Below are 18,826 nucleotides of genomic sequence, written 5' to 3'. Positions count from 1 at the left end.
GACACCGTTATGAACCCTTCACTGAAGCCACGGAGTCAGCTTCAGAATGTTGGAGGTGCATTTTATTATAGTAGAAATGTGAAGTATGGCATTATTGTGATGCTTATAACTGAGGACCACAGTGTTCTGCCTTGATCGCTTCAATCACAATCCGTTATCCATGCAACTACGGAAAACAGACACACTCGCACTCTAGATACTCATAGGAATGGTACAAGTGGAGGAGTGGCCTAGTGGTTAGGGTGGTGGACTTTGGTCCTGAGGAACTGAGTTCGATTCCCACTTTAGGCACAGGCAGCTCCTTGTGACTCTGGGCAAGTCACTTAACCCTCCACTGTCCCATGTAAGCCGCATTCAGCCTGCTATGAGTGGGAAAGCGCAGGGTACAAATGTAACAAAAATAAAATAAAATAAAATAAATTATGGTTAAAGATTTCATGATTCTAAATAAAAGCTTATTATCAACTAGTAAAAAAGGCCCGTTTCTGACACAAATGAAACGGGCGCTAGCAAGGTTATATTGATTAGTTGTTTTTTGTTAACCAAATATTTAATATTAAAGTATTGTAATGAGATGGAGTAATAGTGAAGGGTGTATAATGAGGAAGGAGGAGGCCCTGTGTAGGACCACAGGTGCGGTCCTTTTTGACAGAGTGTTTGTGTGTGTAAGACAGAGAGACAGACTGTGTGAGACCGATAGTGAGTGTGTGTGAAGAAAAGAGATTACTGACTGAGGTATTTCAGGAATGAAATGCTGGTAAAAGAATTGTCAATACTCCTTTCAAGTAATTAAATGTTTGTAAGCATAAGGTAAAAGGCAAGAAAGCTTTCAAAAATGTTGTTTTGTGAACTGCAGGTTTAGTGCAAAAGCACTGCTGAAAGTGCTTTATCATGCACAGTACTTCCCAAGGAAGCAGAACCGCAGCAAAGTGAATTGCAAAGTGGAAAACTAAAAAGCCAACCAAACCCTCAGTATTTTTCATGTTAACATGGGAAATACACATTGAATGTAAAAGAAATCTGTGTTTTCTGTTCCGTCTCCCCCTCAGAAGCACAATGGTACCATGTCAGCGACTGCAGCCCTTAACCCTTTTATTGCCACATCAACGTTAACACTTCAGGAGCGAGCTTGCTCAGCTGGTTTGCTTGCTGTTGGAAGAGGGGTGGAGGAGTTGCTTCTTTTAGGATCATGTTAAGTGTTTCCCAATCTGCTAGGGGGAAGCTGTGTCATTTGTAACCCTGCCTCGCGAAAACAATTCTTCAGAGCACAGAGTAGTAGTCAGCCCCAAGCGCAGGAGCACCAACAATAAGACCATCGTTGATTGGTTGCAAAATCTCTTCCTGGTTGCTAGGAAAAGGAGTGGGTGATTTGTTGCTGTCAGGGTGATTCCTTGCTGTCATAACTTAAAGGAGGCAGATGTTCGTTCTCGTGCGTTGCCTGTAGATGTAAAGTGAGATGCATGGGGGGGAGGGGTTTCAAGTGTACAGCGCTGCGTACGTGTAGTAGCGCTATAGAAATGATAAGTAGTAGTTGTGGTATCGGAAGGGGGGGGGGGGGTGTGGGTGAGCTGTAGGAATTTGAACTCTGACACTGGGATGGAAATGAGGCGGATCTTCGTGCTCGTGTGTTGCCTGTAGATGAGAAATGAGATCCATGGGTGGAGGTGAGGAATTTGAACTGTGACCCTGGAAAGGAAAGGAGGCTGATCTTCGTGTTTGCGCGTTGCCTGTAGTCAGTGCTTTTTTTGTAGAAAAAGAGGTGCCGGTACTCATTATGGGCGGGGTCACCACATATGTCTCCACCCCTATGATAGCCACACTCACATTAACCACACCCCCTATACCAGCCATGGCGCATATAAACAGACATTATTGAAAATATTATAGTACTATAGGAGAAAAAAATAACGTGTTTTTTTTTCATGATAAATAATCTCTGTAAGCTCTTACAGCTCCAGTATACCCAGTGCAAAATAAGACAGCCAATGTAAATTCTCAAATTTGACATATTACAAACACTAAAATGAAAATAAAATGATTTTTTTCTACCTTTGTTGTCTGGTGACTGTTTTTCTTTGCATATTGGTCCCAGTCTGTGATTCTGCTTTCCTTTGTTTTCGCTTAACTCTTCTGTGCCATTTGTCATTTTTGTCTCATTTTTCTTTGCTTTCTTCAATATTTTTCAGGCTCTCTCTCTGCCCAGATTTAATTCATTCTTACTATCCATTCTTTAATTTCCTTCATCTAGCTGTGGCTTTTCATCTTTTCCTCACCCTTGTTCTCCCCATGCCCCTTCCTCTTATTCTCCAGTCTTTCTGTATTCCCCTTTTCCTTCCAGCAGCTCTGCTTTCTCTCTCCATCCTTCCAGTGTCTCCCCTATTTCTTTCTGCATTCTTCCATCCAGCGTCTTCCCTCTTTCTCTCCCCATCCTTCCGTTTTCCCTCTCTCTCTCTCCCCATCCTTCCATCTGTTTTCCCTCTCTCTCCCCATCCTTCCATGTTTTTCCCTCTCTCCCCAATCCTTCCATCTGTGTTTTCCCTCTCTCTCCCCATCCTTCCATCTGTTTTTCCCCTCTCTCCCCATCCTTCCATCTGTTTTCTCTCTCTCTCCCCATCCTTCCATCTGTTTTTCCCCTCTCTCCCCAATCCTTCCATCTGTTTTTCCCCTCTCTCCCCAATCCTTCCATCTGTTTTTCCCTCTCTCTTCCCATCCTTCCCTCTGTTGGTTTCCCTCTCTCTCCCCAATCCTTCCCTCTGTTGGTTTCCCTCTCTCTCCCCAATCCTTCCCTCTGTTGGTTTCCCTCTTTCTCCCCAATCCTTCCCTCTGTTGGTTTCCCTCTTTCCCTCTCTCCCCAATCCTTCCCTCTGGTGGGTTCCCTCTTTCCCCAATCCTTCCCTCTGTTGGTTTCCCTCTTTCCCTCTCTCCCCAATCCTTCCCTCTGTTTGTTTTCCTCTTTCCCTCTCTCCCCAATCCTTCCCTCTGTTGGTTTCCCTCTTTCCCTCTCTCCCCCAATCCTTCCCTCTGTTGGTTTCCCTCTCTCCCCAATCCTTCCCTCTGTTGGTTTCCCTCTTTCCCTCTCTCCCCAATCCTTCCCCCCCCCCCCCCCCCGCGACACTCCGGGCGAGTCCTGCACTTAGTTGTTTTTTTTAAGACTCAGAACGTGCGAACGATGCACCCGGCAGCGATTGAAAGAGGCTGTCTGGGCTGGCGTCTGCGTCGGAGCTTCCCTCACCCTCTGCGAGTCCCGCCTTCGTTGTTACAACTTCCTGTTTCGCGGGACTTGCAGAGGGTGAGGGAAGCTCCGACGGAGACGCCAGCCCAGACAGCCTCTTTCAATCGCTGCCGGCTGCATCGTTCGCGCGTTGTGAGTGTTAAAAAAAAAAACTAAGTGCAGGACTCGGCCGGAGTGTCACGGGGGGGGGGGGGGGGGGGGCCCCGCAAAAAAAGGTGCCGATGCATTGGGGGGGGGAGTTTTGTTTGGTGTTTGTATTGGAAGGGGGGGTGCTGAGTTGCATGAATTCCTAGGCAGGGGGAGGAGTAGGGAAACACGCTACGCGTGTTTCCCTACTCCTCCCCCTTTCCTTGTATTTTGTGGAGCAGCTGTGCTGGCGACGTCATCCTTGGCTTCACCCAACTCAGCCAATCAGACGTGCTACACGGTCTGTGAGTGTCATTGCTCCGCCCACGAGGTCATCACGTTTGACGTGTGGGCGGGGCAGACAGTCATGGATGAAAAATTGATCTCTGGCGCCTCACATTTAGAACGTTGGAAAAGTGAGGCTTCAGAACGTTGGTGGTGCGTTTTATATAGAGAGATGGGGCGTGGCTGAGGGCGGACCTATGAGTGAGGGTGAGTGTTCCTGATACCCTAGCCTAACAAGAGTCCTACCAAGAGTGCAGGAGTTCAGTGCTTTAGTGCTTTACTGACACGGAGTGAGCTTCAGAATGTTTGAGGTGGGTTTTATTTATATAGATCATGCATTCAGAAAGGGACGAAAAAAGAAACAAGTATTCACAAAGCGCTTTATATAAAAATTTCAAGATATAAATACAAAGAAGGATTAAAGTCTGCTTCGTCTATCCCTAAAAAACGTTAAGGTTGTCTTGTTTCTCAATTTAATCTCAAGTTTTCAGCCTGCATTTTCTTTGAAACAGAATCATAGAAACAAAACCACAGATAGCATCTAAAACACATTTTATTTCTAGCAAGATTCTTACCTCTCAGGTATGTGTTTACCTTCAAAATATTCCCCACAACCATTTATCTTTGCAAGCTGTTAATAACAAGAACAGTTAAACCATTATTATTTTACAATAAACTGAGAAAGAAATAATCTCATAATAATCTTGAACACATGACATTATTTGCCCCTTTTACTGAGGTGTGCTAAAAATGTGCATTTATGGTACATCGATGGACAAAATTAACACATAACTGCAAAATTTCACATTAACTGGGGATGGGGGCTGCTCACCATCATCCCATAGTTAACGCATAGACAATATGTTTAGGGGGTAAGTCTCTAAGGAGCTCCCTATTTTTAAGTGGGAAAACATATGTAAACTGTCACATTCTAGTCATTTAAGCACGTAAATGATCTCTTATAGAATACCAACTAACAGAAGAGCAGACATCATGATTTGATGGAATGTACTTTGCTGATGAGCATGGCCACAGGCAGAGTCTAGTGGAATGTGGGCGGGGAAGTCTTTCATTTACGCACACACTCTTGTTAACTGGGCTATAGGGCTGGTGTAAGTGATTGCACTTCAAATGTAAGTTTGTTTTTGGCTGCTTGGATTCTATAAAGAAAAGTAGACATCTATATGTACCCTTCAGTACATATCTCTGTATATAACAACTTACTACGACATAAAATAAATCAATTTTCCAATACCACCATATTCAAATGCAGAAGATTACTATATCAAAGCCAGGCAGTATTGTGTGTAAATCTCTTACTGGGAACTACAATATATCACACTTCAATTTCCTCAATCCCAGTTCTTATTCTTCCAACACCATTTCTTCACACTTTTTTTTCCCAATAATTCTTCAAAAAACCTTTACATTCTCGCCTCAGTAGTGCAAAATTGCCCAAACATAACTTTATGGCAAATCTAAACTGCACTAATTTCTTCATCGGCTCTTATTGCTTATATATCATTTTATAACACTTATCTTAAGTATATTCGGACTTTGAGCCCCCAGTCCGAATATACTTAAGATAAGTGTTATAAAATGATATACAAGCAATAAGAGCCGATGAAGAAATTAGTGCAGTTTAGATTTGCCATAAAGTTATGTTTGGGCAATTTTGCACTACTGAGGCGAGAATGTAAAGGTTTTTTGAAGAATTATTGGGAAAAAAAAGTGTGAAGAAATGGTGTTGGAAGACTAAGAACTGGGATTGAGGAAATTGAAGTGTGAAGATTATTATATAGCATGTCTATAAAAAGTTATGACTGTACACTGCTATGAGTAAACTGACTTATTGGGAAGATGGTCTATGAATGTTTTAAATGAAAAGACATTTTAAAATTACATCATATTGCTGTTCCATTTGCAGGTTATATATGTGAAGGCTGATTTTAGACAGAACATATAAACTGGTATTGAGACGTCCAGTTCAGGACTTGTACAATTCCAGTACTATTTTAGAACAGACATATAGGGCCACTGAGAGACAAAGCTGGGCAAAAAATGTTAAGGGGGCGCACCCCACCCTCACCTCCGTCTCTCTCCCTTCCCTCTAGCCCCCCCACGGGTCCAGCGCCTCTCTCCCTTCCCTCCAGCTCCCCCACCATAGGTCCACCACCTCTTTCCCTTCCTTCCAGCAACCCCCCTCCAGTGGCTCCAGCACCTCTCTCCCTTCCCTTCAGTGCCTCCCCCAATCTCTGTGGGTCCAGTACTTTGTCTTTTGATGCAACTTCTTGGAAAACAGAAATTTGCATCAGAAGGCGGAACCTGGCAGAGGGAAGACCTCAGAGTAGGCCTATGGGGATTGTTGTCAGCGGCTCCATAGGGTAGAGACCGTGGCTGGGGAGGGGGGGTGGGGAAGACACAGAGATGTCGGACCTGTAGGAGTAGTAATTGCATTTTTTTCTTTTCACAGTGGGAGCAAGGCTTTTTACCATTCCAGGGGGGCGGTAAAAGTTTTTGCTCCCGCACGAATGGTAAATGCATCAAATTATTTTGTTACTTGGGATCCTGGCACAGGGCCCCCCTTGGCTGCCATGCCCAGGGGAATCTTGCCCCACTGGGCCCCCCTCCCCCCTGGCGGCCCTGCCAATGTAGAGCCTATTTTGGAATACATGCAGGAATGGACATGTATGCACTGTTTACCTGTAGAAGGATCATCTATTTTATAAAGATTAATGTAGATACATACATACAATTGGCAACATATAGATATGTAATTTCCAAAATGGCACATATATATGTCTACCTACAGACATGTATGTGCTGACTCATAGACATTTATTTATTTATTGGGATTTATTAACCACCTTTATGGGTGAATCTCTTCATAAAGGTGATTTATAAATCCCCAATATATAAATAAATAAGGATTCTGTTTACTAAAGTATGCTAGCATTTATAGCGCATGCTAAAAATTAGCATGCACTAACCGTATAGACACTCATAAGAATATTATGGGCATCTATATGTTTAGTGTGTGTGCTAAAAATGTTAGTGTGCCTCTAGTGCAGCTTAGTAAACAGGGTCCTAAATGTCTATGTGTCAGCACATACATGAATACCATTTTGGAAATATACATATCTATATAGTGCCAATTAAGGAAAGAGCCTGCAAATGTTTGGCACAATCAATTTCAGGGTGCATAAAAAAACAGTGAGGGTTAAGGGATGACCTCTTTGAATATCTCCTGTAGAGCACTGCCAAGAATGTGCACTTTTCTGAAACTCAGACGTCTCAGAGAACAGCTGTAAATCCCAACATTGATCGCTTTTAGCACAGACATGCATTCCTCTGCATTTTTTGGTCCCTCCTTAGTTCTGCCCGTACCATGCCCAATTTCCATTTGTATGTATTGCAAATTTGGATGTGTATATCCCAGCTTTCTAAAATTAGGATTTAGGTGTTATGTTATATGCACATTGATTTTGTGAAGAGGGCTTCTAAAGCAACAGCCTTTACCTCTGGTGAGTCATCAGGTAAAGAAGAACTATCGCAGTCTGTGTCTTCTGCTTTATCTTCTGCCAGCTTCCCATTAGTGCCTAAAGTTTCCCAATTGGAAAGCAGAACATTATTCTCCATGAACCTTCAACAAGCAAACTGCATTTTCTCATAAGTGGCTGAGAAGCTTTCTTGAAATAAAAGTAGACTAAACCAGTTCTTTTTACGTTTACTCCCTTCGTCCTATAATTTTTTCCTCAAAGTTTTACAGGCAGTACTTGAATAAAGGATAGTATCTAATATGGATACCGTATGGTCCTGCTCATCACAGTTACTTGATGCTAGGTTCCACTATAATAGTTACCACCCAAGAAAAAGATCTAGGAGTCATCATAGACAACATGCTGAAATGTACTGTTAGTGTGGCGGTGGTGGCCACAAAAGCAAACAGAATGCTAGAAATTATTAGGAAAGGGATAGAAAATAAGACAAAGAATATTATAATGCCTCTTCAGCTTGGAAAAGAGACGGCTGAGGGGGATATGATAGAAGGCCACAAAATCCTGAGTAGTGTAGAATGGGTAAACGTAAATTGATTTTTTACTCTTTCAAAAAGTACAAAGACTAGGGGACACTCCATGAAGTTTCATGGTAATACTTTTAAAACAAATAAAAGAAAATATTTTTTTCACTAGTTAGTTACACTCTGGAACTTGTCGTCAGAGGATGTGGTAACAACAGTTAGTGTATCTGGCTTTATAAAAAGATTTGGACAAGTTCCTGGAGAAAAAAACAACCCATAATTTGCTATTAAGATAGATATAGGGAAAGCCACTGCTTGCCCCCTGGGATCAGTAACATGGAATTCTTGCTAATCTTTGGGATTCTGCCAGGTACTTGTGACTTGGATTGGTCACTGTTGTTCCTGGCCAGATCCAAAGGTATCTATTCTATCATCATACTTCTCTATCTGCTGGTTTTCACACTGTTGAGCACCTACTCCTCCCTAGATGGAACATCAGTCTGATCAGTATGGCTATTGTAACCCTAATCTCACCACACTCACACAGTCCGGGCACCAGCTGGCTTGTTGTGGGTTGGCACCCGAGACCATGGCTACAAAATTACAGGGAGGGTATTAAGCTGGGGCTTTCACTGTGCATCCTTCCTTTTCTATGGTAGTTCGGGAGTAAGAAAGTTTCACTCTCATGCCAAGAAAAGACTCAAGTCCAGGGTTTTATATGAAACAACAAGAACTTTACTGAAGTTTTCTGCAACAGGCAGTTTAAATCCTTTTTGTAGCCGAACAGTTAATTTATAATCCAACTTGATATCCACTAACAATAAATCCAGAGCTAAACTCAGGGATAGGGTGTAACTCCTCCAGATCAATTGTAAATCCTACAGTATGTGGTCTGTCCTCTGACAGCCTTGCATTAGTTTATAGTGTGACCCTAAAAAGTGTTCAATGCTTTTACTGTTATTCTCACTTCTAAGGATTTTTACTGCTGCAGTTCTCAGTGCAAACATATATGAGCAATGCATTGTGTATAACGTAGTCACACATGTAATGCAGCCTCACATGCCTATCTGTATAAGGACTTTTACCATTGGTCTATCCTGCTGCAATGACCTCTTCTCTTTCTCAACCAAGCTTGGCTCCTTTGTCTAGCTGGCTGCTACCATTTCCTGGTCATTCTTACTATCTCTGTCCTGAGAGGTCAGCCAGGATGACCTTTCCCTCCAATTGAGGGCTGCCCTCTAGGACCACCCTTGCTACCTGATGGCAGGCTCTGTCCCTATTGGTCTCTTTACCTCCTCCTCCCTGGGCCTGTGTGAGCATTCTCCATCTTACTTCAGACAGCACTTGTCCTGCTAAACTCCCTGGAATGAACTCGGTTTTTTACCTTGTACATATCTCCCTAATGAGGTATTGCACTTTCCAGTCACCCAGCTCAGAGCTACTTCTACCTGTTTAACTATTTTCCCACCTCTGCAATAAAGCTGCCTTTCGTCAGATTTCTACTTCCAACCACTGATACAGCTCTCAGAATCATGGAGTCTCTGTGCCTTGGGGCAACACTTCTGAATATCTGACTGTGAGTAAATTATCTATATTTAATCAATAAAGGAAACTTCAGAAAAATAAAGAGACTCCAGGTGTGTGCTGGTGTGCCAAGGTTATACTTCAAGATATTGAGACTTTTCAGATAACAAGTCTTAAGAGGCTTGGCAGTATGTACATATTTACAGCTTCTCCTGTCCATTACCCATCTTAAGGCTGTGCCTGCAGCACTGGTGCAACAAGCAATCTTTCTTTCAAACTAGACCTCCCTGTCTGTCCATACTCTCCCCAAAGGAGTACCTCTCTGGGCAACCACCTTTGGCTCCGAACAGGCTCTTTCCTGTTTCTGCTCCTAGGCTCTTTCCCACCAGAAGCTCTCCTTCAATTCATGGTTAATGCTGTATTGGCACAAACCTCCTCTTAGTTCAGCCTTAGTTTCTTGAACCTATCTAGGACACCCCCTCTCCACAAGGGTCCCGGCAGGTGCAGAAGCAACCAAAGACCTTGTGCTCTCCCCAACAACATTTATTAGTTCCAAACTTCTGCCACTAATGTCATTCAACAATCAGGAACTTTTCCCTCAGCACTTTCCCATAAACACTCACCTTAGGCTGGGCTTCTCACAGCTCCATTACCAACCAACTTCCCTCCCTCTCTAGGGAGGGGTTGCCATCACTTAGTAATCTCCATTATAAAAGGGGGGGGGGGGGGGTTACACTATTCTTACGTAAAACACCATAAAAAGAAAGATCCAAATATGGTAACCACACTTCAGATCTTCACCTGTCACTTAACCCTCCATTGCCCCATGTACAAAATAAGCACCTGTATATTAGATGCAGGGCCGGTGCCTGGCTCTCTGGCACCCCCCCTGCAAACTAAGTGTGTGTGTTTAAGTGCTGGTGATAATGTGTGCCTCCACCCAGAGTCCATCCATGTGCATGCCTACCTGTGAAATACAGTTATTTAAGATACACATGAATTTTCAGAATAGTGCACAGGTGCGTATATGGCATGTAAAGGAAAGAGGAAGGAGATGGGATTTCATATGAAAATCGCTTTGTCTGTAACCACTAAAAAGCGGTATATTATATACAGGTACTTATTTTGTACCTGGGACATGTACACACGTATATGCGGGCATATGTGCATATAAGCTAGTATTCTGAACACTTACATGCATAACTGGCACATAGAAGTTTGCCACCGCTTCATAGAATTACCCCCATATTAAGAAAATGAGCTCCACTGAGAACAATGGAACTTGCAATAAAAAGATATTTACCTGTAGACGGTATTCTCCAAAGGCAGCAGGCTTCATATTCTCACAAGTGGGTGATGCTGATCCATGTCGCCCGGTCCGACATTTGCAAAAGCTTTAAGAGAGCTTTGTGAAGCACAAGCCACGTTCCACCGCTCATACGTGACTGCCTTCCCGCCCGTCATGCGAATGCGGTCTCCTCAGTTTAATACTATAGCAAAAAAATAAAGTAAAAAGGAGACAACTCCAAGGGGAGGTGGGAGGGATTGTGATAATATAAAGCTTGCTGTCCTCGAAGAATACGTACTACAGGTAAGTATCTTCGCTTTCTCCGAGGAAGAGCAGACTTCTGTATTCTCACGTGGGAAATCCCTAGCATCCAGGCTCACCAAAAACAACGTGTAATTAGACTCTGGAATTCGTTGCCGGAGAACGTGGTACAGGCGGTTAGCTTGACGGAGTTTAAAAAGGGGTTAGATAGATTCCTAAAGGACAAGTCCATAGACCGCTATTAAATGGACTTGGAAAAATTCCGCATTTTTAGGTATAACTTGTCTGGAATGTTTTTACGTTTGGGGAGCGTGCCAGGTGCCCTTGACCTGGATTGGCCACTGTCGGTGACAGGATGCTGGGCTAGATGGACCTTTGGTCTTTCCCAGTATGGCACTACTTATGTACTTATGTACAACAAACACTGGTCAATTGGGAGGATATAACACAGATTAACCTGAAACTATATATAGTCTGAATGAATGAGAGTGCAGCCTGGAACAGAATAAAACGGGCCTAGGAAGGTGGAGTTGGATTCTAGACCCCAAATAGATTCTACAACACTGTCTGACTGAACTGACTGTCACGTCGAGTATATTGCTCAAGGCAGTAGTGTGATGTGAATGTGTGGAATGCAAACCACGTTGCAGCCTTGCAAATTTCTTCAATGGAGGCTGATCTCAAATGGGCTACCAATGCGGCCAAGGCTCTGACATTATGAGCCATGACATGACCCCCAAAGGCCAGCTCAGACTGGGCATAAGTGAAGGAAATTCAATCTGCCAGCAAAATTGAAATGGTGTGTTTCCCAATGGTGACCCCCATCCTGTTGGGATCAAAAGAAAAAAAAAGCTGGTCAGACTGTCTGTAGGGCCTTTTTTGCTCAGCCAATGCTCTCTTGCAATCCAAGGTGTGCAAGTTGCTTTCGCCAGGATGGGCATGAGGTCAGGGAAAGAATGCTGGCAAGACAATTGACTGGTTCAGATGGCACTCCAACACCATCTTCGGCTGGAACTTAGGGTGTGTGTGGAGGACAACTCTATTGTGATGAAAATTAGTATAAGGTGTATCCACCACTAAGGCCTGAAGCTCACTGACCCTACAAGCTGAAGTAACAGCCACCAAGAAAATGACCTTCCAGGTCAAGTACTTCAGATGGCAGGAATTCAGTGGCTGAAAAGGAGATCAACGTTGAGATCCCATGACACAAGTGGAGGTTTGACAGGGGCCTTTCACAAAAGCAAACGTCTCATGAAGCGAACAACTAGAGGCTGTCCACAGATGGGCTTACCTTCTATAGGCTGATAAGCACCAATTGCACTAAGGTGAACCCTTACAGAGTTGGTCTTGAGACCAGACTCTGACAAATATAGAAGATATTCAAGCAGGGTCTGTGTAGAGCAAGTAACGGGATCTAGAGCCTTCCTCTCACACCAGACAGCAAACCTCCTCCATTTAAAAGAGTAACACCTCTTAGTGGAATCTTTCCTGAGAGCCAGCAAGACCCTCTGAAAGACCCAAGGAAGCAAATTCTAAGCTCTCAACATCCAAGCTGTGAGAGCCAGAGAATGGAGGTTGGGATGTAGAAGCGACCCCTCATTCTGTGTGATGAGGGTCGGAAAACACTTCAATTTCCACAGTTCTTTAGAGGATAATTCTAGAAGAAGAGGGAACCATACCTGCCGTGGCAAGTATGGCGCGATCAGAATCATGGATATGTGGTCTTCCTTGAGCTTGAACAAAATTTTTCCTACTATTGGAGGATATGCATACAGAAGACCTGTCCCCCAACTGAAGAGGAAGGCATCTGACACTAGTTTGTCATGGGCCTGAAGCCCGGAACAGAACTGAGAGACTTTGTGGTTGATCTCAGTGGCAAAATGGTCCACTGAGGGGGTGCCCCACACTCGGAAGATCTTGCGGGCTAAGTCCATATTGAATGAAAACTCGTGAGGTTGCATTATCCTGCTCAGTCTGTCGGGCAGGATATTGTTTTCGTCCGCCAGGTAAGTGGCTCGAAGGACCATGCCATGTTGGCGAGCCCAATGCCACAACCAGATGGCCTCCTGACAGAAAGAGCATGATCTGGTGCTCCCCTTGCTTGTTGGTGTAATACATTGCAACCTGATTGACTGCTTGGATGAGAACAATTTGGTGAGACAGCCAATCTCTGAAAGCCTTTGTCACAACTGTGGTCATGACCCCTCTTTGACTCACCTTATTTCCCAAAGGTTAGCTTCTGAGCTGGCTCCTGTCTGTTTTTCCCTTTGCATTGTTGTTTCTTTCTTGTAGTGTTTCTACTTCCAGTGTGTTTCAAGTCTCTTTCCTGTAGTGCTTCCACTTCCTGTGTGTTCCAAGCCTCACTTTGGTGTTCAATGTGTTTCCTGCCTCTATCCTGTAGTTGTGCCATCAATAGTGAGGGCCTTTATAAGGAAGTGGTGGACATTCATTCAGGGCCTTTGCAAAGCCAAAGGTCTCCAGGTTTATCTGCGTGCTTGTTAGCACATCTGCCCTGTTTTCCAGTTGGTGTGCTTGGCTAGCACTTCAGTCATGTTTCGTAGGTAGTGTGCCTGAGGGGCACTTCTGTTTTTCTCTTTGTGGGCTTTGGTTAGCCCTTCTGCTTAGTTCTCCTGTCTATCTGTGTGCTTGTTAGCACTTTTACCCTGTTTCACAGTTGGTGTGCTTGTTTAGCACTTCAGTCCTGTTTCCTAGGTAGTGTGCCTGTGAGGCACTTCTGTTTTTCTGTTTATTTATGGGCTTTGGTTTGCCCTTCTGCTTAGTTCTCCAGTCTGTCTGTGTCTAGACTTAGCTCTTCTGCTTAGTTCCCCAGCTTGTCTTTGAGTGGCTCCCCTTTATCCCTGAGTGCTGTGTGGCACAGCATTGAGTGAGCTGCTGCTCCAGTCCTGTTGTTCTAGTCTTGTCTGTTCCAGCTCTGCCTGCAGCTTCAGCTCCAGTCCTGTTGTTTCCAGTCTTGCTTGTTAGTCCAGTCCTGGTTGGAGGGTTTTGCCTGCTGCTGCCGCTCGTCGACAGTATCCCAAGGGCTCACGCTGTTCCAGAGTCCGTGACTGTTTGTTTAGAGCCTGAGACCATGACATCCTTTAGAGCATTCCAGATCACTTGAAGCTCCAGGAGGTTGATCTGATGATTCGTTTCCTGGGAGGACCAAGCACTTTGAATGTGAAGCCCATCTACATGAGCTCCCCATCCCAGGAGAGACGCATTCGTCGTCAGCACTTTTTGTGGCTGAGGAATTTGGAATGGAAGTCCCAGAGTCAAATTGGATTGAATTCTCCACCACTGAAGAGCTCTGGGGACACTTAGATGACATCTTCTAGACTCCCCATGGCATGATATTTTATTATTATTATTTGTTACATTTGTATCCCACATTTTCCCACCTTTTGAAGGCTAAATGTGGCTTACATATAACCATTAACGGCGTTAGCCGATTACGGTCTGAACAAATACATGGCATGAATGAATACAAAGTGATATTGTGGTATAATGAGGTACATGTATGGTAGGAACAGTTGGGGGGGAACTTAGAGAGGGAAAAGGGGAAGGAAAGTCAGGTAATGTCCGTTATGGTCTTTGGTTATATTGTGTCGCAAGTGACCAGGTATTTTTATGTTGGGTCAGTGGGGTATGCTCTTCTGAACAGGTCTGTCTTTAGTGCTTTCCGAAAATTTAGGTGGTCGAGCGTAGTTTTTACTGCTTTTGGCAGTGCATTCCATAGTTGTGCGCTTAGGTAGGAAAAGCTGGTTGCATAGGTGGATTTGTATTTGAGTCCTTTGCTGCTTGGGTAGTGGAGGTTTAGGTATGATCATGCAGATTTTGTGGTGTTTCTGGTTGGCAGGTCGATGAGTTCTGTCATGTATCCCGGTGCGTCGCCGTAAATAATTTTATGAACAGTCGTGCAGATTTTGAAAGTGATGCGTTCTTTGATTGGTAACCAGTGCAATTTTTCTCTGAGTGGTTTTGTGCTGTCAAAACGTGTTTTTCCAAATATAAGCCTGGCTGCTGTGTTTTGGGCGGTCTGGAGTTTCTTTATGATTTGTTCCTTGCATCCCGCATAGATTCCATTACAGTAATCTGCATAGCTTAGTACCACGGACTGTAACAGGTTATGAAATATTTCCCTCAGGAAGAATGGTTTTACGCGTTTTGAGTTTCCACATTGAGAAAAACATTTTCTTTATGGTGGATTTCACTTGGGTCTCTAATGATAGGTTTTTATTTATTTATTTATTTAATTGCATTTGTCCGCCCACATTTTCCCACCTATTTGCGGGCTCAGTGTGGCTTACAATACATTATGAATCATGGAAATACAATTTGTTACAACTTGGTTATGGATTACATTGTGATGAGTTATTCAAGTCAAAGTCAAAGTATCGTTAAGGAATATAATAATGGAAAAAGCACTGAAACATTTGAAGGAAACAAGGGAGACAAAAAGGGGCAATATATAATAACAGGAAAACATTTGGTATACATTTTCTGTGAGTAAAGGTATGAATGTGGTGAGATTTTGGGGGATGAGAGTTCAGAAGTGGCTGTATTGATGCGTTACTGAACAGTGAGCGTGGGCTTTATGTGTTTTGGTTCTTTCCGTAAATTTTCTCAAAAAGATGGGTCTTCAGTATTTTGCGGAAGATCGTTTTCAGGTTGCGTGGCAGTGTGTTCCAGAACTGCGTGCTCATGTAAGAAAAGATTGATAAGTGCAGCGCCTTGTATTTCAAGCCCTTGCAATTAGGGAAGTGGAGGTTGAGGAAAGTTCGGGATGATCTTTTAGCGTTTCTGGGTGGTAAGTCTATTAAATCAGACATGTAGGCTGGGGCTTCACTGTGAATGATTTTGTGGACTAATGTGCATACTTTAAAAGTGATGCGTTCTTTGAGTGGGAGCCAGTGTAGCTTCTCTCGTAAGGGTTTTGCACTTTCATATTTTGGTTTTCCGAAGATGAGTCTGGCTGCTGTATTCTGGGCTGTTTGAAGTTTCCTCAGTATATGCTCTTTGCAACCTGCGTATAGTGAGTTGCAGTAGTCCAGATGGCTGAGTACGAGGGATTGCACTAGGCTGCGAAAGACGGATCTTGGGAAGAATGGTCTTATTCTTTTCAGTTTCAACATGCAGAAGAACATCTTTTTGGTTATGTTGTTTGCATGAGTTTCGAATGTTAGGTGGCGGTCGATAGTGACTCCAAGGATTTTTAACGTTTCTGAGATTGGAAGGTTTAGTTTTGGTGTGTTTATAGCGGTGAATTCATTCGTGTTGTACTGGGAAGTGAGTGTCAGGCATTGAGTTTTTTCTGCATTTAGTTTCAAACAAAATGCATCTGCCCATGTGTTCATGATGTGTAGACTTTGGTTGATTTCATTGAAGATTTCTTTAATGTCTTGTTTGCGGTCGATTGTTACTCCGAGAATTTTCAGGCTGTCTGAGACAGGGAGGGTGTATCTTGGGGTGTTAATGTTTGTGGGTTTGTATGTATCGTATTGGGATGAGAAGATGAGACTGTTTTTTCTGTACTGAGTTTTAGTTGGAATGCATTTGCCCATGAATTCATGATGTTTAAGCTTAGCTTGATTCTGTTGGTGATTTCCGCCAGATCATGTTTGTATGGGATGTATAATGTAATGTCATCAGCGCAGATAAATGGGTTGAGGCCTTGGGTGGATAGGGTCTTGGCTAGTGGAGTCATCATGAGGTTGAAAAGGATCGGTGATAGTGGTGATCCTTGCAGTACTCCACAACTTGGTTTCCACGGTAACGATATATTTGTTCTTGATTTCACTTGATATGTTCTTGTGGTTAGAAAACCCTTAATCCAGTTGAGAGTGCCACCACTGATTCCGAAGTAATCTAGGAGTCTAAGCAATATGTTATGGTTAACCATGTCGAATGCACTTGACATGTCAAATTGGAGGAGGAGAATGCTCTTGCCTATTGCTATTTCCTGCTTGAATTTGGTTAGGAGAGTGAGTAGTACTGTTTCGGTGCTGTGTAGGGGTCAAAATCCTGATTGTGACTAATGTAGTATAGTGAATTTGTTTATGTAGTCATTTAGTTGTTTGGTCACCAGTCCTTCCATTAGTTTGACTACTAATGGGATAGATGCTACTGGGCGGTAGTTGGTAATGTTGTTTGTTTTTTTCTTGGTGTCTTTTGGTATTGGGGTGAGCAGGATGTTTCCTTTTTCTTGAGGGTAGATACCCTGTTGAAGCATGAAGTTTAAGTGGGATGTGAGATCTATTATGAAGCGGTGGGGGGGGGGGGGGGGCAGATTGTATTAGGTAGCTGGGGCAGGTGTCCAGTTGACAATGGCTGTTTGAGTATTGTTTAATCGTCTAGGTAACTGTGTCGGAGCTGAGTAGAGCGAAATTTGACCTTATTCAGTCAGCAGGGTATTCACCAGGGGTTGGGTCTAGACCATTAATGAAGTTTTCTGTGTCCATGGTGCTCTGAGGTAGGGTTTTGCATAGGTTTATGATTTTTTCATTCAAATATTTAGCAAGGCTGTCTGCAGATGGGATGTCAGTGTTGGTTGTGGTGACCAGTGTTGTGTCTAGTAGTTTTTCACAAGATGGTATAGTTTCTTCGTGTTTTTGTAGTCCGGCCCAATTTTAGTTTTGTAGTACGACCTTTTGGTCTGTTTTATTGCGTATTTGTATTGCCTTTGTAGCTGTTTTCATGCGTTAAGTGTTTGTTCGTCTTTTATTTTTTTCCATACGTGTTCCAGTTTCCTTGATTGTGTTTTTAGATTTTTCAGTTCTTCATTGAACCACGGTGTCGAGTTGTGTCTACGTGAAGTTCTTATTTGTAAGGGTGCTGTTTCATCTAGTATGTGTCTGCATCTTTTGTCCCATTCTGAGAGGTAATATATGGATTCCGTTTGTGCTGTCCAATTGTTGTTGTATATCTGTTGCCAGAAAGTATCCGCGTCTATTTGTCTTCTCGTGGTATAAGTTGTATGTTCTCGTGTGTGGGGAGAACCCCTGATACCACTGAGAAGCCAGGGTCCATTAAACTGATCTCATGTGAAGACGTGTCATGGGTATAACGTTCACTGGGGAAGCCATGTGGCCCAACAATCTCAACATCTGCTGAGCTGTGACCAGCTGAGAGGCACGAACCTTGTGGTTAGAAAACCCTTAATCCAGTTGAGAGTTCCACCGCCTAAACGTGGCCCAATGACGACAGAAAAACAATAAAACTTAAAACCGGGCAAAACAATGCTAAAGAAAGTAAAGGTAAGGTAAAATAGGTTCCAACAAGAGGAGCTCAATTATAAAGATGAAAAAATAGCTGGAAGGAACAAAAAAATAGCTCTCTAAGACAGAGCGAATGAGGAGAGGGCAAGAAAAACTCCTTCTCCTCATATGTATAATGAAGAGCTGAGGAGACCCTGCTCAAGTGGATTGGCATCACCCACTTGTGAGAATATTGAAGCCTGCTTTTCCTCGGAGAATTCACATTAACATGTTAACAGCTTTGGGGCCCTTATTGTGCAGTTAGGGTGTGCCAACAGGCTACTGCAGAAGTGCGCTAAAGTGTTTTGCGGTATTTTGCCTGTTAGTACACAGTAACCCGAGCATTAGTGATTTAAAAAAAATATTTTTAGGAGAGGGTGTGTCATGGGTGGAGAGAGGGTGTTCCTGCATTATTTGACTAGCACATTTTGATTCATGTGGGAACACTTAGCGCTTCCTAAATGTAAAGTGTTCCTTCCTGCATTAGTTTTTTGCAGGTACATGTTAATGGGAACATTAAAAAAAAAATCTAAAGGGTAATGCATTAAGGGGGTCTTTTACAAAGCTGCACTAGCATTTTTAGCTCACGCTACAAATCAGCCTGCACTGAACGCTGAAACGCCTATTATACTCCTATTGGTGTCTCAGCGTTTAGCGCCAGCTAAAAACGCTAGCACTGCTTTGTAAAAGACCCCCTACATCTGGGCTTAGTGCACAGGAAAGTCCTGCATTAAAACATGTTAAGTCCATAATTTACAGCACTTTAATAAAAGGGCCCCTAAGTAAATAAAGCCCTAAATTTGAAGCTCAGTTTTTGCTGTATATGTTAACAGGTT

General features: G+C 43.3%; 1 protein-coding gene across 1 annotated transcript in view; it reads right to left on the bottom strand.

Moving 5' to 3' along the window:
- PTPN13 (protein tyrosine phosphatase non-receptor type 13) overlaps positions 1–18,826 on the bottom strand; it is a gene marked incomplete at its 3' end in the record, with an annotated part of 651,945 nt that overhangs the window by 59,735 nt on the left and 573,384 nt on the right. Inside the window, 2 exon segments of the mRNA XM_030190609.1 lie at positions 4,219–4,274; positions 7,163–7,242. Of these exon segments, the coding sequence (XP_030046469.1) occupies positions 4,219–4,274; positions 7,163–7,242 (136 nt within the window).

This window comes from Microcaecilia unicolor, chromosome 2 (genome assembly GCF_901765095.1).
Source record: "Microcaecilia unicolor chromosome 2, aMicUni1.1, whole genome shotgun sequence".
NCBI lineage: Eukaryota > Metazoa > Chordata > Amphibia > Gymnophiona > Siphonopidae > Microcaecilia > Microcaecilia unicolor.
This window is presented reverse-complemented; position numbering and strand designations above follow the sequence as displayed.